Source organism: Lutra lutra, chromosome 1 (genome assembly GCF_902655055.1).
Source record: "Lutra lutra chromosome 1, mLutLut1.2, whole genome shotgun sequence".
Lineage (NCBI taxonomy): Eukaryota > Metazoa > Chordata > Mammalia > Carnivora > Mustelidae > Lutra > Lutra lutra.
In genome coordinates, this window is record NC_062278.1 from 201027411 (window position 1) to 201048828 (window position 21418).

A 21418-nucleotide genomic window follows, 5' to 3' on the forward strand; every position below is an offset into this window, starting at 1 on the left:
CAACCCCAGCAGCCACCCTCCAGGACTGAGTGTGGCCATGAAGACCAATGCAGTTTGAGCTCAGCGGGGGAGACGCTGCTGCTAACGGTCCCCGATGCCAGCTCTCTGCTCCCTGCTGGCAGAGGGGCTCCTGCAGACATCCTCTCCTCTTGGCCTCAGGACTCCTCCTGACAGATGCATGTTTATTCCTTTTCAACAGAGAAAGAAGCTAGAGCTCACCACCGGGAAATTCCTCTCTGCAGGTCACACAGCAGAAAGGGACAGCTGGAGTGAGCACATTTGTGGTGGTCCTGTCTCTGCCCTAGCCCTGCTCTGTCCACCGCATTTCTCCTGCTCTGTCGTGAGCAGTGGCAGGAGTCACTGCAAATCTTTCTGGGACAAAGTGAAGCATAAAGGCAGGGAGGGACAGCCAGCTGGCCCAGCACTCACTGCCCCCTTTCTCAGGGCCTCCCCTTTGACAAGAAAAGGCCCAGATGGGAGAACGCAAGATGGGATATGGCATCCCTCCCTTCTTGTCCCAGGAATGCTCACCTTCTGTCTTGATTTTAAGAGCTGTTCGAACCAAAGCAAACAGGGTTGCATTAAACATGACCGTCCCATCACTGTTGAGAGGCATGTTCATGGCCACTAGTCTCTGTAAACAGAAGAAGTTTCTCAATGGAAGGCGAATGATGGATGACAGCCATGCCCCTTTACCGTGTTGATTCTCTGTTTATCCCTTGACTCACTCTAGTCAACAGTTCAATTCTACAACTCCTTGGGGAGGACCTACCATCTGGGGGGACTCGGAGCTGACACCGATCAAGGCTTTAGTCGTGAAACACACATGCTGGCATGCGGATGGTATGCTCTGCTTGTTTTTAACCTCAACTGTTTAAGACCTGACTGTCCGGGCGCTCTTCTGTCCCTCCCCGTGTCTTGGGGTCAGGCCTCCCCTCTGGGCACATTCTTAAAGCTGCGGTGAGGGTGAGCCAATACAACAGATACAAGCCAGGCACGGGTCCTGGGACTTGGGTCCTCACTATTCCTAACACAGGGAGTGTCCTTTGGGGAACCCTGCTCTGGTGGGACCATCATGTAGTGTTTCCTACAACTCCACATGGTTGCTCTGTCTGGTCTTTCAGAGCAGGACCCCTACTTCCTGTTTCTCTTCTCCTTTCTGGTCCCTTGAACACCAGCACTGGGAGCTGAGGAGGGGGCTTGCAGGAATGACACCCTCTCTGGGCCCTGGTCACCTCCGCTGCAGATGCAGATGGCACACCCAGCTGGGATTCAGGGGAATCGTGGATGCAAAGATTTCAGGAGATGCCTGGCACATAATCAGAGCTAAGTAAGCGGTATTTGTAATTGTTAATTGTTCCAAATTTCTTATTTTGAGCTGGCAAAGTGTCCTAAGAGATTTTTTAACACTTTTTCTCTTCCCTATTAAGGGACTAGAATCTCACGTTTGCATGACTCATTCCACCTAAATTTCTAGTCCTACTATCAACCATGCATCTCCAAACCCAGCACAGGCAGCCATGGGAGACTGCATGTCCATTTGCTTTCCCTGGCAAGTTCCTGAACCAGCAAAATGGACTGTATTGTGCCTCAAAGGATACTTAGATCCTTTACATAAAAGAGTCTGGAAAAGTAAACACAAAACGACAGCATGAGTTGGAACCTATCTTAGTTTTGGAAAGCAGAAAAGAGGTTGGTACTGAAAAATTTATGAAAAAAAGTCAACTTCTGTGGGTTATTCTCTGTACCTTCATCCAGAGTCTAGGCTACAGAGAAGCAACGATGTGGGCAAAGACCCAAGGACCCGCCCATGTGGTTTTCTGGACTTTCGGGGCAGAGAACAATGAGCTTGCCTCCAAAGATTTCTTTGAAAGCCTGCAGTACATTGTAGACTCCACTCTGTTATCCTGGGTTCTGCCCAGAGCTGGCCCAGCAACACTGGGTAAAATGGCTAAACCCAGAATCGTCTCAGACCCCTGGGGAGAGGTGACCAGCTGTTGTGTGGCTGGATGGATTTCTAGGGGCAGCTCCAGTAAGCAAATCTTGCTTGTCTGCTTCAGAAAGGGGAATTCTCTTCTGTTGCTACTATGTTCCCTGGGAGCTCTATGGAAGAACAACAAATCTCAGCTAGGTCTGAGAGAGAGCATGGTCTGGGGTGAAAACTATAGAAGTGGGGTGGGGTGGGGTGGGGTGGAATAGGAGATGTGGACCCAACTCTGATAGGCCACCACTGATGTATGGCTAATGGGGACAGGCACCATGGCGACAGAGGAGTACGCCACCATGTCCATGGTCACTTGAGCTAGGAAATATCCAGGGCACCATTTCTTCTCCATCCTACTTCCTAAGCACACCTTTCAGCTCTGCTCTCCTCTGTCCCCACCTCCACCGACCTCACTCTGGGTGACTCCAGTAGCTCTCTGGGTGGTCTCCTGTTTACTCTCCCATCGCCAAGGGGCAACTTAATACCATGAAACTCTATTGATGCTTCTTCTGTGGGACTCAGCCTGGCACAGAGGGCTTCTTGGAGCTGTGCTCAGCTTGCGCCCGTAGTCCCCCTCCACTTTCCCTTACATTCCAGCCACACCAGTGACTCTCCATGTGCCAACATAATGGCCATTCTCCGACCTCCACATCTGAGCTGCGTTCCCTTTCTGCAATGCCCTCCCACTTCTGTCCTTCCGGACCTGATGCAAATGTCACCTTTTCATCTGCCCACCCAGTGACACAATCCCCTTCCTATTGTTACTATTGGCTGACAGGGTGTCCTCTAAGAGTTACAAATCTGATAGCTCCTCAGGACAGGAACCACACAGGATTCATCTCTGCATCCCCAATGCCCCTGATGGAAGGCTCAGCAGAATGCCACTTAGTGTGTGTTGAATGACGCAGGGAGTCCCTGCAGAGAGGCCATCAGACACACAATACAGGACACTTACCTTACAGGCTACTCTGTGTGGGCACAGTTTCCCAAACCCCAGGGGAGGCTGGATGCGGCGGAGCAGTGTGACCACATCGAGGTGCTTGATCCTTCCTCTGAAGACAGAGTACAGTGTGAGGTCCAGGGAAAAGCTGTCTGGCCTGAACTTTCAGTCCTGCCCACCTTGCACAAAAATCACAGCCAACACTTTAGAAACAGCTCACGCAAGTCACATGGAAGCCTTTTCAACTTACTTTGCCTCAGGGTCATATTCCGACCATATTCTTTTGAATTCATCTAAATGGTGAGGCCCCAGAATAGACCAGTCCCGGGTCAGATAATCAAAGTTGTCCATGATGACAGCCACAAACAGATTGATGATCTGAAAAAAGCAAATCAGAGCACAGCTGCTTCACCCGTAGTGGAATGGATGGGGTTAGACCCCAGTAAGAGCCTCCTAATTACAAGGGTCATGACACATTTGGAACCCATTTCTCTGAGAGAGCCCAAAAGACTTTTTTTCTGGAGAACCTTGGGGAAAAAGACAGGCTTCCAGCTTTCCAAAACGGCTTTGGTAAAGACCTAGGGGAAGGCAGGGGCCATGTCATTTGGCCTTTTCGAGGCACACTGCAGTTTTATAATTCCGTGGCCACCAAATGCCTCACACTGCTGAGTCACTGCTATGTGCAGTGACTGTGGAACTTCTGTAAAGACACTGGCAGCCCTGAGAAGCTGGGGTGGTGACTGTCCCAAGCCTGTTAGTGAGCCTCAAACCCCTGTTCACAACGAAGGTGCTAGTAACACAAACCTGTTGGAGAAAAACCTTGCACCACCAAATGAAGTCTAGAGTGCACATCAACGTATGACACCCCACAGTAGTTCGACAGGGCAACACCCATGGTCTGAATCCCAAACACTATACAAGCATCTGTCAGTTGAGAAAGAGAGTTGTCGTGATCACCTACCAGAAACGCGCAGAGCATGTAAAAACTGATGAAATAAACAATGGCAAAGTTGCTCCCACACGTGTACTCCTCTCCAGGGTTGTAGTCCGACTCAGGGTCACAGAGCTTCCCGGGGAGGCAAGCCAGCATGATCTCCTGCCAGGCTTCACCCGTGGCACACCTTGTTTAGGTTAAGAAGAGGAAGGGCTTTAGTAGACTAAGGAGTGATTTGAAGCTTAGACCTTCATGACATCTTTATGAATTTTTTTTTAAAAACAAAATTTGTAATTAGAGCAAAGCCTAAGTGATTTGGGGGGAAAAGCCAGTATGAATCAGTGAAAATTCCTAAATTGAAATTCCTACTTATTTTCAAATGCAACTGCTCTGAGTGGAGGCCCTGTTACAGCTCCCTTTGATTTAAAAAAATCATTTGATACAAGCACATCAATTCTTTCCATATAAATGGATGTTTTTGTGTCTTCTTTCAATGTTCATGTCACAATCTTGAATAATTTTTCCATGACCTAACACCCGACAACTTGATTAGATCCCCATTCAATCTGTTTGAAAGCAAAGAACTGAAAACTACCGAACTGTAAATGACTCATTATTTAATCACAAAACTCGTTAGAAATTACCTGTATAATTTCTAGAAAGTCCTCTCACTCCAAGGCATTTTGTTTACAAAGCTAGTTAACTGGGGTTAGAAACAATCCTACAAAATCTGAAACTCTGCATCTTGGATATTCCCCGTTGGCTGTGCAAAGGCCTTTCTGTTCCTGCTCAATGTCCATGTTCTTGGGTGTGTTCAAGTGCATGCCCCCATGCATAAGTGTGTGTCCGACCATTTTCCTGGTGACCTCAGTAGACCTACTAGCTTCCAAAGGGATAACCCTTAAGATGGCCAGTCTTAATGACCATAGTGGTTTCCACAATCCAGTGAAATTCCTCTGACCGAAAGGCTACAGTCTCTGTTCCAGAATACAAACAAACACAACAAGCCACCACCATCGACCAGGAGGGGCTGCAGTGCTGTAACAGAGCACGTGTCCTGAGTCACTCTGGAGCCCAGAGCCAGAGAGAGATGTGCCCTTGTGGGACTCAGTCACCTGAAGAGCAGCAGCACCGCCTGGGGAAACGTCTGGAAATTGTTGTTCCTGTTGATCTGGTTGTTATCTCTCATAGCAACCTTCCCAAACATCTAGGTGGAGAAATTATTAAGGAAATAAAGATTTTGTAAAAAACAAAAAACCACAAATAATACCTCCTCCCTTCCAAAACACTCTCCACGAAACATTCACATGTGAATTTAGAACTAACACAAGCTTGATCAACAGCCAGGAGGGCTTTCTCGGGGTGCTCGGCAAACATGGGGCGGGACCCAGGCTAACCGTCAGGAGCACGGTGCCCAAGTCAGGCGCATCCTCGCCTCAGGGAGTTCCTACCAGGCAACCAGACAGCCCCTCCTGCTGAGAGCTGGCATGATCCAGCTAGACAGGGAAGCACAGAACAGATCTGCAGCCAGGGGCTGGGGTCAGGAGAGGCCTCTGGAGGAGTGACATTTAGGCCCAGAACTGAAGGCACAGTGGAAGCTAGTCAGGTGAGCAGGAGGGTGAGGTGTTTGGGCAGAGGAAGCACTGCCTGCAAAGGTGCAGACGGGACGTGGCCCAGGAGCCCCAGGAAATGAAAAGAATGGGAGTGTGCAAAGACAAAAGATCAGGCTGCAGACAAGAGTGGGGGCCAGTGAGCCACAGAAAGGAGGGAGGCCTTTCTGGAAGGGCAGGGGGAAGTTAGCAGTGGGACTTGTAGAAGAGCAGGCCATTTTAGAAGAACCTGGCAAAGCCTCCTGAGCAAACTGGTGGTGGTGTGTGCGGGGCAGCTTGCAGGTCTCCGTGACAGCTCTTGTTTTGTAGAAGAACCTCAGGTTATAAAAGGCCATTTGGGGCACACGGCATCCCACGCTGAATTACAGGGGCTCAAGTTCCTAGCTCCCAAACAGATCCCTAGCGAACTGCAAATGTTACTACAACTTCAGATAAGTTAGCGCTGCCACGCCTTTGGCTCTGGCATCACCCCACCGCTTTGACACTCGCATCCCCCCTTATCTGAAAGACAGCATCCCAAACAGAAGAGCAGGTAGCAGAGAGACCCTCCTCCCCAAGAGGTCCAGCAAGCCACTCTCCACCTTCCACTCCTCCTGAAGGTTGTGCCTATCCCTTGAGGGCTCAGCAGTGAATGAAGCCCCAATCCCTTTCCACATGCTGGAGAAGCAGGGAAGAATCCTATAGCCCCTTAGCCATTGTCACAGAAGGGCTGGCTTCGTGCTTCTTTTTTGAAAGGGTGCTACCCATCCCAAATAATGACCCCAGTGCAGCCCCCTCCGCAGCATCTGGGAGCTGGTGGTTTCAAGGAGGAATCTCAGCTGGCGGTGATAAAACATAACTTTCCAGGCTATCAACCGACTTCTGTATCATTAAATATATTCTTAGTAACATCAGCACAGAAACTAAAACAATTACAGCTTCTCTCAGTATCACATTTCCTGCTGCTGAAACCAACTGTGAGTATTCTCCATCAGTTGATTCTCCCAAGGCCCAGATTGGGGGTGAGAAGTACCACTAAACCCAGCCGTCTGTCGCATGTCCCAGCCTCTCCCAGCTCTTCTAAGCCTGGCTGCCCCGGGCACAGACACTTGCCTGGAAAATCAGGACCCTGGCTTTCCGTTCTCCCTGGCCAACGCACATCTTGCCACCGATCTGGGGCTACCCAGCAAAGGGGGCATGGGAGTAAGGGACTAGTGCTCACCTGCATGCCAATCACCGCGTAGATGAAGAACAGCATGGCTATGAGGAGGGCGACATAGGGCAGTGCCTGGAAGAAGGAAGCAGTTGGCTCAGTGCCTACCTCTCCCCCCCACACACACAATGACTGCTCAGGTGTAGAATGAAGACTCAACACAGGGCCATGGGCTTCTCTTTTTTGGGTTATGTTGAAAGGACATCAACGGTGAGGGAGACTTTTTTTATATAATTTTTAAATTTTTTTATTAACATATAATGTATTATTAGCCCCAGGGGTACAGTTCTGTGAATCGCCAGGTTTACACATTTCACAGCACTCACCATAGCACATACCTTCCCCAGTGTCCATAACCCAATCACCCTCTCCCTACCCACCTCTCCCCAGCAACCCTGTTTGTTTTGTGAGATTAAGAGTCTCTTATGGTTTGTCTCCCTCCCGATCCCATCTTGTTTCATTTGAAGAAGGACTTTTTAAACCTCAGGCCAGCATAATAACTTTAGTCCTGAGTATACCAGGCACGCACACACCACCTAGTGTTACGAAGCTATGGGCAGAATATGTTTGCTACCATCATTAACAGTATACGCTGACCCTAAACAAAAAGTGTCAAGGAAGACATATTGCCCTCATAACAATGTTTATATGCATCATTGGATTCCTCTGTTAAATTATAATTGACCAAACCATTCCGGAACACTGGATATTCAGATCTCTTCCACTTTCTTTTGTGGGCATGTTTGGGGTGGGGGCAAGGACTATTGTAGGTCACACTGCAAAGGAATATTTTTGTGCAAAACCACCCATGTCTGCATAAGGTGAGGTCTTGGGAGTGAAATTACTGGCGCCAAGGGGAAGAACCACTTTCTGGCTGCTGCTGCAGCGTTTTTTAAAATGCACACTTTCTGAAAGAATAGGAATTGGGGGTTGGGTCAGGGAAAAGAAAGTGAGCTGGCTGGGCGGTTGCCAAACCTGGTCTCTCCTTAAGAACATTAAATACAGCTGTATGTGTGGGATCAGACCCCTGGTCCCCTCATCCCTGTTCCTCAACTACTTTTCTACAACATGTCCTGTGACAGAAGATGTCTATTCACATGGTGCACCTCCAGGTAGTGGCCAGACTGTTGAACTTAATGCCAAACACACATGGTTAAAGCATCTATTTCCCTTATCCACAAAAGGTCATCAGAAAGCCAGTGGCTAAAAACCTTCCCACTGTGTGCCAGCTCTGGATCTGCGACTGCTTGCCCAGCCCAGTGTAGCAGCACCATCATGATGGCTGGCCGGTGATCAGGACCCCACAGGGTTAGTTCCAGGCTTTCCTCACCATACCTATACGCATTTTTCTTCCTAGATTACTGAATCCTTAAGAATTCTGTTGGCACTGTTTCTCAGTTTTTGTGAACTACCACTTTGTGCAATGAATTTATCCATAGTGGCCAAACTTTTAAAAAAGAAAAAGCTTAATAATTTCCTTAAAAGTAAGTATAACATTATTGCATGAATCTATTTTTATAACAGTTCACTCAAAAATGTTGGTACATTATATTAATGACAAATGTCTGGGATTTGACCCCTTTCCGAGACCAAAGCTCACGTGAGGCCCTGCTCACTCTCCCCCAGAGCTGCATCTCTAGTTCTTCCTACCATCTCAGGTTCCCTGCCAAGATCTGTGATTTCCCCTCTTTGAGTTTCTGGATCTACCCTCTTCCCCAGATGCCATCCCTTTCTAATTTACCCAAGGAGAAAAATCTTACCCAACCAGAAAAATACTCCCCAGGATGTTAACACCAGTTACCTCAATGGTGGTGGGCTTAAACTTTTTCTTTACATGTCTTTGGATAGCTTCACTTGTCAATGTGTTTATTTCAAATTGAAAAGTCACAAAGATTCATGATTCACTTTCTAATGTTTATACACAGCTACAATTCTCTTACACAGACGAATATTTTAAATAAGAATCTGTACTCCGTCTCCAGTTAATTCAGTCTGGAAGACTAGAATATCTGGGGTGGGGTACTAAAACGTACAGGAGAAGCTGGGTCAGTCCTGGTTCAGAAACAGACCAGAACCAGGCTGCACCAGCCTGGAGAGTCACAAATAACAAGTAAGGCCTGGCTTATGCCCAAATGTCCTCAGTGCTATGATCTTTCCAGGCCCTGGGTAATGCAGAGATTGGGAATGGTGTGCTGGCTCAGGTGGAGTGGTCTCTGATTCAGATCCAGCCCAGCCAACAGATAGGACTGTAGCAGCCTTAGGAGGACGAGATGTCCTGGCAAGAAGCTGTTCAGTTTACGGGAGGTCTGCTGGGACCTGCCATTTCTGAGATGTCATCCTCTACCACTGGGCATTCCAGAAAGGACTGAGGGGCTTGGAGACTCCCCATCTCTATTCATCTTAAAAACATTACACCTCTCCTCAACTGTGGGTCCAATTTCTGTTTCCTTTAAGCAAGTAATCCTGTCTGATTCACTGAGAACGGCTGGGTCACGGGTTCCAGATCCTCTATTGACCTAGAGGGTCACAGTGGCCATGCAGAAGGGAGTCGGGATCCTCCACAACAGAGGACACTCCTAGCTCACATGTGATCTTTAAGAGCAACAGAAAAGCCCCTGGCCTGGCTCTTACCTGAAAGGACTTTATAAAAGTCCACAGCAACGTCCGGATGCCTTCCCCCCTGCTGAGAAGCTTCACCAACCGCATCACTCGGAAAAGACGGAAAAAGGTGATGGAGATTCTATTGCTCTCTTCAGAGTTCTGAAGGGTTATCACGGAGAGGTCAAACCCAATGCAAAGTAGAACATGCAACACTTTCAGAAAAACAGCAACAGATGCAAACAAAGGTGACAGAGGTAAGAACGGAAGATGTGTTTCTAGGGCCTTTTCACCTTGGAAAGCATGATGTGAAAGGAAGAGTTACATGCTAACAACACAGGGCTTGGGAGACTGCATCCACACAGCACATGCATGTCCACATGGTCGAGTGTGCTAAGAGAACGCTGGGCTGGTCGAGAGTACTGGACACTGATGATGAATGCAAACCACCGCAGACACCATTTTGGAAGGACAACCATGGAGAAGACAGAAACACTAGTGGGAAACTCAGCATGGTCAAGGAAAAGGCCCAGCCCCGGGGGACTCGTCACTGATCTTACCCCGGGTGTGGCAGTTGGGACAGGGACATTTTCACTTTCAGTTGGCTTTAAGAAATCAAAGATTGACAATGTATTAATGAATGGAAAGGAAGCAGTGGTTCAGAAGGACGGGCCCCTCCCCACTTTTTAAAAACTTCTGCTTGGTGTCTTAGGACAACACAGCTGTTCCCACCCTGAGAAAATGCCAGGGGCTCTGTCTGAACCTGGATTTGAGGGTGGGCTCAGTCAAGGGCTTTGACATAGACTCAGACACATTACTCTCTAATTCACATCCCAGAACATGATGTTCTGAGGTTGGCAGGCATCCAGTAAAAGAGAAGGCTGCAAGACCTCAGCTGTCTCCAAAGACAGACATGCAGAGAGGGACCCGGCTTCTCATGGGCAGGCTAGTTCTCTGCTGAGGCAGAACTGTGGGTCCAGGACACTAACTGTGCTACAGCGGGCCACTCAGAACCCCGATGAACAGGAGGAGTCTACCAAACAGGGCAAATAGACTGACACCAGCCTACACCGCACGTGCCTCCTGAGGAACATACCTGGGCAGGGCTGCTGAGGAGGTGGGCAAACCAAGTCAGTGGGAGTGAGAGAGGGGCTGGTTTCCCCGCAGAAGTCTTCAGCGCCCAGCCTACAGCCCAGAGCGATGTCAGAGGAGACAGCGCTCAGCCCTGTATGACTCTTGGGAAGTGGCAGCTGAGGACTAGCTTGCCCTGAGTTTCTGCACTTGCACCTCACCTGGGGTCTGGCTGGGCACCTAGAGCTCAGCCACCTAGAGCTGAACCACAGTGCTCTTCACCCTGTGGGCACCTGCCTCCCCTTCAGGCGGGGACCTTGCTTCCCTCAGTGCCCAGCAGGCAGCCTGGCACTTCTTAGATGCTCAGTGTTGAAGAGATTGGAGAGAGGTTATAAGCAAGCTCTAATAAAACAGTAAGGGCTGAACAAGAGACAAGGAGTGACGGCCTCTCTGTTCCCTTTAGGAGGGTTCCCTCCACTGATGTAGCTGGTCTACCTGGTAACCGACAGAGGAATGAGCCTCCTCTGGTTGGGGGCTGAGTGGTCCCCAGGGTTTCTAGGGAGCCTACTGCATGGTGTGTCTGCACAGCTAAGAGATTTATGCACACACGTAGATGTGCACACAGATCTGAGTGATTCTCATCCCTGGGGATACATGGAAAGTAAGGGCTCCGTTCCGAATTCTCACTCTCGTTAAGAGCTGCCTCCTGAGACCAAACATAAAATTCATGGAAAATAAGCAGTTGGGGGACGCCTGGGTGGCTCAGTTGGTTGAGCTGCTGCCTTCGGCTCAGGTCATGATCCCAGGGTCCTGGGATCGAGTCCCACATCGGGCTACTTGCTTGGCAGGGAGCCTGCTTCTCCCTCTGCCTCTGCCTGACACTCTGTCTGCCTCTGCTCCCACGTGCTCTCTCTCTCTAACAAATAAATAAAATCTTTAAAAAAAATAAAAAAAAAATAAGCAGTTGGCGGCACATCTTATCAGAAATGAAATTAGCAATGTGATGACAAACCCAGAACTAATAGGTTCTGACAGGGTTTCAGAGGGGTCCCTGATTCACCCGGGATGCTTAGAAGGTGAACCCTCCAATGGCATGGTCCAAGCCCCGATCACCGTCTTTTATTTTCCTCTTCTTTTCTCTCACCTCAAGACAAAGAACATCTTAAAGGGGCAGATGATGGTTTTAACTTATGACTTTAACAAATGAAGGAATTAGTTCGCCAAACTTCAGCCTCCCAATCTCCCTAAGGCTGTGTGCATGAGTCTTCTGGATCTCACCTATGCAGCTGGAGTGGGAGGGTGTGGGAGTATGTGAGGATGTGTGCGTGCACGCCCCTGCCTACCTCTGCTCAAGGGGGCCAGGGTGTGCCTAAGACAGAGCATTCTACACTGATACTGTTGAGATATCTGTAACTTGTGTGTTAGACCTGCAAGGATAAGAGGGCTGTTGGTCAGGGAAGACACTCTCTGGCTACAATCTAGCCCCAGCCAACTTGTTTGTCCTCCCCATTCCATTGCAAGTCTGATGGACCTCTCCCCCTCCCACATGATGTGGGAAAGTCGGTGGCCAAACTGACATTTGAAGTGCACGTCTCTTTTCCAACTGATACCTTTGAAGTATGACACATTTTGGACTATGAATTTGAAACCCTGGATATTCTTAAGAAAAAAAATGAAGAGGAGAACGAGACAGCATTCGTGGAGGGACATGTCAGCACAACATGCAGAAAGGAAGGACAGAACAAACAGCACACCAAGCCACGTGCACCCCAGTGCAGCCTGTGACAACTCCTTCTTTCCTTGGCGCCATGCTGGGCAGGGAGCACTGCTGCAGGCAGGGTATTGCTGGCAGCACTGGGGAGCGGTGCAAGTTGCCAAAATATCTTACAAGTTGGAAGGACCCTGAAGATGGCTTTGCCCAAACAACAGATGCCAGCCAGATGCAAAGGGTAGGCCAGCTCTTACCCTGGGCTGCATATTCCAACTGCCCGTGGCTGGCTCTTTTGCAGAATCTGTTGCCCAGTTCCCACGCCAAGGATTCTTATCTCCTTGGAGTGGGGTATGCCAGAGCGTTGGTAGTTTTAAAAGCTCCCAGGTGATTCTAAGGTGCTGCTCGAATAGGGAACTACAGTCCTAAGCCAGGATAAAGCTGGGCTCATCTTCAGATGGTCACTTACATCAACAAATTCCTTTTAGTCTGGATGAGTCATATAGAGGGGAACCCCTAGAAAAGCCCACTCGAGCTGTTACAGCTGAGCAGTGGGTTCTTTTGGTTCTGATGAGGGCTCAGTACCCAGATGATGCAAACGGGTTAACTGCATCTCCATCTTGCCCACAGAGGATGGAGGAGGCTTGGAAACACAGCAGGCTTTGGAGGCTGTGGTTGGAACATGGGTGAGTGGATGCCCTATGTGATTCTGGGATGAATGACAGAATGCCCTCAGAGGCTGACAGTGGGAAAGGGTTCACTCCCCGGGTAGTTTTCCAAAGAGAGTCAGCAGGGCTGAGTGGTCAGTCCTCAGTAGAGGGGATTCCAGCGCCATCTCTGGGCTTGGGCTGGAGGCTCTCAGCAGCTCCTTCCGACCCTGAGGGCCACTGTCTTCAGCTGGGAACCCCACAGGGAGAAGGACCTCAGCCCCAGGAGGCCAAACTGTATGCCTGGGTCCAGAAGTCTCCTTAGATCTTGGGGGTGCACCTGATGTCCCCTTCAGCCCCTTCTCACAGGGTTCTCAGGAAGGCTCTTGAGATGCAGATTTTGGGTTAGCCCCCAGCAAATATAGGAGCCAAACAATCCCCAAGCTTCCCAAGTGCAACCAAGGACACCAGTCTACACTTGCTGTATTAATCCCCCTCTCTTCCCAGAAAGGCTTAGATGATGTGGTTTTCCACTCCAGAAAGGAAGCAAACCAGTTAACTCAAGGCATCCTGGAGAACCAGCTCTTTGGGGGTGGGGATGGGGGAGAGCCCCTTCCAGCTACATCTGACCTGGCACATAACACTTCTGGGAAGGAGGGCTTTTGTATATGGGAATACTGAGCCTGTGTCCAGAAATCAGTGACCTGGTCCCCAGAACAGGGTTGGCACCTGGAAAAGAGGAGTGAACAACCAGAAGCTGAGTACAGCTGTCGGTCACCAGGTCAGAGACCATTACTGGTCTCTGGGAGGGAGCTCCTTGCTAACTTTTCACATGCTCTTCCGTAAGTAAGAACAAGGTAGTCATGGCTTCTGCAAAAGCATTTGGCCTTTCCAGCAATAATGAGGGTGGGAAAGGACGCAGTGCTGGCAACAGCCACTGCCCAGGTTAGGGAGAGTGGGGTGCTGGGTCATTTTACCATTCGAGGAACCAATAGGCATCCAAGGGTGAGCAAAGACGAGCCTGCCAGTCATCATCTGACATTTTAGCAGCTTGATGATGTTATGACCAGATGGGAAAAGGCAAATCCATGAGAGCCATCAAACCATTGTCAGAGCAAGGGATGCGGGAGGTACATGGGCAGGGGCAGCAGGAGGGGGCTAAGAAGAAATCAAGCAGGACAACAGAAAGGGCCATCCAAAATGTTTTCGCAAACAGTATAAATGCAGGCGAGATTTCTCATTTGCAGGCCAGATCAATTATTTTTGAAGATGATGCTGGCAAACGTGACTGGCCAAGATGGCCCTGGCCCAGACCCCAGGTGGAGACTGAGACCCAGGGGCTGGGAAACAATTTAGATGACCACGACCCACAGACAGCACACCCTGTGAAACTCAGTGAAAACCAAAGGTGGGGAAACCACAAACAGGTACACAGTCTTTAAAGTGCTTTTGCTTTAACAACGACATCACCGTATATATGTTTATATATACTTGCCGCTACAATTTTCTAAAAATAAAACCAACATGAAAATCAATTAGGCAACAGAAAAGAAAGATCAACAGAGGTTGGGGGAGAGAGCACAGCAAGTTAAATATTGCAAAAAATGATGACTTATCGCAGCTAAAAACAGCCAACATGGACAAAGGATGTTCAAGCTGAGCTGACCCAGAAGGGGGTAAGGCCAGCCCAGGGATAGGAAGTATGTTGCTCCTCTGGGGAACCTGGCATGTGTGGGAGAGGAGGCTAGAAGAATTAACAGCTCCACCATTAACAGTTATACCATCAGACATTAGGGACATGCAGTCTCTCTTATCTTTGTGCTCATAACTGACCAACTGTACATGTCCAGGACACATGTGTTAAAAGACTAAACAAATGAGAAGGCGGCTTTGAGCATTTGCTCTACTGTGGCCCAGCCCAGAACTGCTGAGACCTCCCAAGGGGTTCTACTGGCCTGGGGCGGACAGCTGGTTTGCCACCAGCCGAGGGAGCTTTTGTCTCAGGCTATATCTGACCAGGGAAAAACTCACTGACTAGAAAATGGTATGAGAATGATCACTCGTGTGATTTTGAAAGTCTGACTGAGTGCTAGAAATGGGCCCAATGAAAGCCCGTTTTGTGCAGACACCCTAAAGTCAAATGCTAGAAAGTTCAGTGTGGGTTTTTGTACCACTGAAGCTACCCCTGACACATGAAGAAGGATACGTCTGAGAGAGACACTGCTGAGGAAGGCGGGGGCACAGGGGATGGGCATGGTGTGCTCCTGTCCCCAGCATATGGAGGGGCAGCCAGAAAGCTGGGTACGTGCTGTCAACCTGAGGGCACTAGCGCCACACTCTGCCAGCCAACGGGGAGGGAGAGATGAGGCATTGGAGAGCTGGCTTGTTGGCTCAGTGAACAAAGCTCGGCCACATCCTGGTACCCAGAAACCCAGCATTTATGCCCACTGCCTGCACATCCCATTCAGCACGGAGCACTCCAGGGAGACCTACTGGAAGTACAGTTTATTCTATTTTCATTTCCATTATAGACCACCTCTGACTTACACAGGGGTCTGTGCCAGAATTTTCATATAAGTAGACTTTGATGAAGGTTTTAACTGCTTTACATCGGGAGATGGTTAAGCAGGCAGATGTCTGGTCATAAACTCAGGAGAGAGCCCATGACAGCCCAGTTAGGGTCCTGCTGTTCTGACATTAGCAACAGATTGTTTTATAACCAAGCATAATTTACACATTACGAATGACAATTTTGTAACTGAGTTATGGAATATTTCACATAAAGTGGAATTTACCTACATCGGGGCTCACAGGGGTTGGGGGATATGGCCCCTGGGGTCAAGGAAAACACCACTTTATCACGGCATGGACTGGGGTGCTGTGAGGCATACATCACACTCTTGTGGATAGGTCTTACAGTCCACTTCACTTGTTAGTACATGGAAAATCTACACTTGGATAATAGCCTGGTATCTCCCTAATACTTTAAGTTATGTAGCAAGTATTTTCACAAACACTGCATCAGTTTATCCCCCTGACATACCTATGAAGCAGGAAGGGCAGATATCATTTGCCCTAGCTGGTCCATGGGGGAACTGAGGCCTGGATCCAACAAATCAATTTTGAACCAGGACCAGAATTCTCAGGTTTTTAGGCTTAGCTTAGCCCCAGAGCAGTGGCATAAAGAGACACTGCACCATCCTTATTTGAAACAGGCTGTCTGGACACCAGGATGGGCAGTACAATCCTGCAGATGTCAGCCAGGCAGAGCAAGGAGGTCCCTTCCCAGCCAGGGGTGGGGGAGGAGGGCGGGGCTGGCCACACGGAGCAGAAAGCCAACACCACAAAGCAGCCCCACCCCATGCTCCATTCATCCCTGCCACGGGCTCTACACAACTGGGGCACACACACAGGACACCCACTAAGACTTGCTAACAAAGTGGAACAGACCAGGTGAGCAGAGCCATTTCTGCCTGCCTTAGGCCATTCTGGTTCAGGCCTGGGTTAGATCCAAGAACTGTTGGCAGGGGGCAGTGCTCCCCTTTCCTGAGCCTCTTAATTTTGAAGGAGGGTCCTTAGGATGCTTCTGGAAGGTTGGGGGGGGTCACTCCACCTGCCACACTGCCACTGCACTTGTTTCCTTATTAAAGGGTTCGATCAAGTGCAACAGAGGAGAACGGACACCCTCTCCTCATACGCACTCAGGCCTCCTTCCCCTGGTCCATGAGATCACCATCGTTCAAGGAGCCAGGACACGGGGTACTCCCTAGTGTCACTAGTCAGACTCGGAGGTACACGCAATAAAGATGAGGACAGCAGCGGCAGCAGCCACGTGTTCATGGAGTGGCTGTGAAGCTTCCCCCTGTGCCTTCCCAGAACCATCGTGGGTACCAGGGCACACGTTATGAACTCCATTTGGCAGCTGGATAAACTGAGGCACAGAGCAGTCAGGTGCCCGGCCAGGGTCACCCAACTAGTGAGTGATAATGTTCACATGCTCACGGAAGTTCACTCCTGGCCCTTCACAGGTTCCTAAGAACTTCTTTCTAAAATCATGTTTGGTTCCAAAATGGTCACTCTAAATTTCCCAATTTCCCTCTCCACTCTTTTTCAGGGACAGGGGATGGGGCAGGGGAAGGGAGGCTACAAAACGTTCTTCGTCTTTCCAAAACAAAGGTGTGCCCGAATTTCTGGAGTGTGGAGAGACCCACGGATAAGGTTTCTAGGCTCCTGAACGTCAGACTTAACAAAAACAATCACGTCACAGGACACAAAGTTTGCTACTTACATTCACTTCAGTTATAGCAATATCAACGACGCTACCAACAACAATTAAGGCATCAAAAGTGTTCCATGCATCAGTGAAATAGTGCTGTTAGGGCAAGCATTCAGAAGCCACAGAGGAGAGGAAGCACAACAGGAAAAAAGAAGAAAAGGACAGTGTTATAAATAGAGAACATTCTAGCATTATGCCACCCGGCTACGTGAAAAAAAAAAAAAATCACCCTAAAACAAAGACGTTATAGGCTCTTCCCTTCGGGTGCCGCTGCTGACACAGCAAATCAAAACAAGTGCAGACGCCTGTCACGCCCTGCCTACCAGCCGCTCGGGGAAGGCGGCCTGAGCCGGCCCTCCGGAAGGTGCTCTGTGTCTGCAAAGGCCTGGGGTCAAGCTCTACCCTCACAAGCCTCCGGTCCGCAGCTCTCGGGAGGAAATGCCTGGTTTTAGATCGAGTGAGGTTGGGGCCTGTGACTTGTCCAGGTGATGCCAGTGCGGGGCGGGGTGGGGAGCGGAATGTGCAGACAAGAGAGAGGACACGAGGCGGGCGGCCACGGCGGGCGCATACTCACGTCGGCTTCGCTGAGGGCCACGTCTATTATGCTGCCGATTACGATGAGGGAGTCAAACGTGTTCCAGGCGTCACTAAAATACCCCTGGACAGAGCAGGCAGGGGGGCAGACGTTGATGAGCACGTAGGAACGAAAACGCCACACGGGTCCCACGGGGACATAGCGGAGGCCCCGCCGTACCCATGGCAACCAGGTGGGGTGGGAGGGCCAAAGGGAGGCCACGGGTACCAGCCGCTGGCGGGAAGGGACACAGGCTGGGGGGCACCGGCATGTGTGAGAGAAGGCGCGCACCCACGCACACGCAGGCACGCAGGACGCACGCACGCACGCACACGCAGGCAGAGCGCACGCATGCGCACGAGCACACGCGCGCCTGTGCCGCGCAGACCCGGGGCCCTAGACCAAGCAGTTTAGCAGGGCAGAGAGCCCTCTGAAAAACCTGCTCTTGCCCTTGGGTTTAGGGCCTAAGGGCAACTTCAAACCCTCAGAGGAGGGTGTGCGACCCTTCTAAGTTGACTACCCTTACACAGAAGGGTCAGCAGGCCCTCCCCCTGCTCCTTCCACAGTTTCTCTCTTCTCCCAATTACAGTGCACTGTGGCTGGGCATTTTGCACATTCTTTCTGTGCTCTTACACCAAACCAGTACCTCCTGCTCCTCACCAGTGCAAGGATGATGAAAGGTGTGCTCTGTCTTCACAGAGCCCTTGGCCTCCCTGGGACAGGGGCACATTGAGGCACGCAGTTCAGGGCTCAGAGCTGTGGGGTGGGGATGGGGTGGGGTTCATTCTGGTATGCGGGGAAGGGGACTGTGCGGGAAGCCCACACAGGTCTTAAAAAGGAAAATAGTCAATGGTGTTGATGCGCTAAGGCTCCCACTGGCCTTGAGAGAATCCTTGTACTCCAGCTCTCCTCCCTTCCTTTTCCACCCTCCAGGCTAGCATGACTCCTTGTCATCTCTCAGAACCACCAGCAGGTTCCTTCCCCTTCACCTGCTGCCAGGCAATCCCCACCTCCCCACGCCCACTCGGTTTCCCCAAATCCACTTCCTCCTTCAAGGTCAGACCAAATGCCAGCTCCTTGAAGGGACCTTTTCAGATCCTCCTGCCCCCTGCTCTGCTTCTCATATGTCCTCATCACGGAATTTAGGGTCTTTGTAGGTTTAACCCCCTGAAAGCCCTCTGAGGATAACTACCATGCTGACTCTTCCGTCTCCTCCTCCACTAGCCCCACTATCTACCTCCAGAGCCTTGAGCCCATTGCTCCACACACTGCAATGCCTCTTTCTTCCAATGACCTAGCATCCTACCATCATTCAGATCATTCTATCTTGCAACAAGCATGGAGGCAAGACGTCCCTATGATCATGACTTATAAATCCGTGTATATCTATGTGGCATACATTTTACATATGCTCTCTTGTAGGCTCAGCACAGTAGGTGCTAAATTCATGCCTGCTGTCTCCTGACACCCCCTAGAAACCCTTGGTCAGAAGTGTGAGGGTGGGCACTACACATAGAGGCTTCTGGTTGTAAGGTCAACAACTCTGTCTGAAAATCAATGGTCTTTTGAAAAAGTTGGAACATGTTTTGGAAATTTTAAAAAAATATCCAGGTCTGAAATCTATAAAAAGGGGCCAAGCATGGTTACAACTGGGTACACTTAGTGAGGATGAAGAAACCCAGAACAGAAGGTACTTTGAAGTGTCAGGTCCCATGAACTTGTGATCACATGCAGGCCCCAAGAAAGCCACTGTGGAGCCCCAGCCTTTGATGACACCATAGAAAGGGTGCACTCCTAATAACTGGAGGAGGGCTGTTTGTTCTAGTTCCTGTTGATCACTCCAGATACAATTATGGGAGAGCTGTGACACTAATTGATGGTTTGGACTTTAAAAAATTTCATCTTAAATAATGTAAGATTTTCGCACCCAACCTGCCATGACCTCTCACCCACTCCTCACTTCTCCCCTCTTCTGTCACACATTGTCTCGCTGACCGCCATCCTCCCAGACGCCTCATCTCAGACGTCCAACAAGTAAACAAAGGCAGACTGCCTGTACCAACCCTGCCGACCTGTGTACACAAGCCTAATGGGACAAATCTTGATGAATACTACGTTTTGCACTTTCTAGCTTTTCTTCCCAATGCTTCGTGATTCCTGGCTGGCAGACTGGGGCAAGGCCAGCACTCTGAGGGCTAGCCTAGTGCCACTGAGCGTGCTGGTCATGCTGGCCAGCCAGGACACAAAGAGCTTGTGCCTGGACCCAAAGGAGTACACTGCTTCCTTCACAGAGAAGGCCTCCTAATACAAAAGTCAGTTGGGTCAAGTGCTGAGCACAGTAGTGGGGGTGGCAGGGTCCCTTATTTACATTGTGTGAGTAGGTAACAAACAGGCATTTGACCAGCAGCCTTGCCATAGGCTACTCTGAGGGCCAGAGGCTGTCCCTCCCTTCCTGGGTTTAACAGCATCTCCAAAGGAGAGCATGGCAATAGTTCCCATCTCCCCTAGAGAAGGGCTAATGCCTCACTGAGACAGCTAGGCACCTGTAACAATCAGACCTCAGGGGTATGCAGAGCAGCTGAAGACTCCAAGTTTCTCCTCCTCTCCGGTCCAGGCATAGGACCAGCCCCTGCCTACAGCTGTACCCCCACGTGCTGCTCCTCCCACTATAGTAGGCTGTTCCCCCAAGGCCAAGGATGCCCCCCGTGCACCTGCTTTGGACTTTAGTCCTGAACAGCTCCTCCCTGCTTTTCCAGAATTATCAGGATTTACCACAGAATCATTCCCATTGGCCTACACACTATCCTCCAGCTGGCCCATCCTGGTCCACTGTGGTACATATGAAATCAAGAGAGGCTTCTCATTTGGGGTCCTGGAACATTTTTGACAATCTTGTCAACTCTCTTCAGAAGATCCCTCACACTCGCAAGTTGTGCCCCAGTCCTAGAGGACTCCTGTACTGAAGGAACATACCCCTAATCCAGGCAATGGCGGGCTCAGGCTGATGCAGGGGGCTGGAATCACGGGCTCAGATAAGGTGGCTGTGCCACGGGGCCAACAGAGGCAGAAAATGCCAGGCTCTCTTTCTCCCCACATCTGATTCTGTTTAGTAGCCTCCTATGTAATCAAATCACTGTCGAATGAGCACAACTCAGTCCCCCGCCCCTTTCCCACCAAAGCCACCACAGTGCCTGGGTAACCAGAAGACGAGACAAAGGCTTCTCACAGAGCACCCATCCCTATGCCCTCTCCTCTTGGCCAAAAATGATAGAATCTCCTGCTACTGAATGCCCAGGCTAGGGCCCTCAAGCGGAATCAGCAGTCCCTAGCACCAGCCAGAGTCAGCTTTTATTTTTTGTCCCGTCCTACTGGCTTGGAAACACCAAGCAAGTCTGCTACACACAATAATCTTCATTTTTCAGAAATATGTCTGACTTGGAAATTTTAAATCATAAAGCAGACTCATGTAGCCATTAAGGCCAGGAACTTACAAGATTTCCAAGAACTCTGATAGTCTGTCAGTGTCCATGTCACTCCTGACAGTGGGCTCCTGGGAGCAGAACTGGAACCCCAGCTGGGCTATAGCACACAGGGGTGGCCCATGCGTCGGGGTGATGTGTGCAGAACAGAAGCCAGAGAAGCAGCCCAAGTCTGGGTTCTTTTGCTTCCTGGAGTCTCTTTCATCTGCAGATCTGAAGGAGCCCACACAAATCACCCACTTTTTTGATTTACCATGGCAGCCAGATCACTCAGAAATTTCTGCCTGGGACTGTTTGGGCAGTGCTGGACTCAAGAGATGGCCCACAGAACCAGATTTCAGGAGACACCATAACTGACTGCTTTCTAACTAGCACAAGACTTTCCAGAGGTCAAGTGGGGGCTTA

The 21418-nt window shown here is 50.0% G+C and overlaps 1 protein-coding gene across 1 annotated transcript in view; it reads right to left on the reverse strand.

Annotated features, from left to right (window-relative positions):
• The window catches only part of CACNA1D (calcium voltage-gated channel subunit alpha1 D), a 299526-nt gene that overhangs the window by 29392 nt on the left and 248716 nt on the right, over positions 1 to 21418 (reverse strand). Inside the window, 9 exon segments of the mRNA XM_047691769.1 lie at positions 532 to 634; positions 2940 to 3036; positions 3175 to 3302; positions 3886 to 4045; positions 4974 to 5065; positions 6670 to 6735; positions 9292 to 9420; positions 9819 to 9863; positions 17535 to 17618. Of these exon segments, the coding sequence (XP_047547725.1) occupies positions 532 to 634; positions 2940 to 3036; positions 3175 to 3302; positions 3886 to 4045; positions 4974 to 5065; positions 6670 to 6735; positions 9292 to 9420; positions 9819 to 9863; positions 17535 to 17618 (904 nt within the window).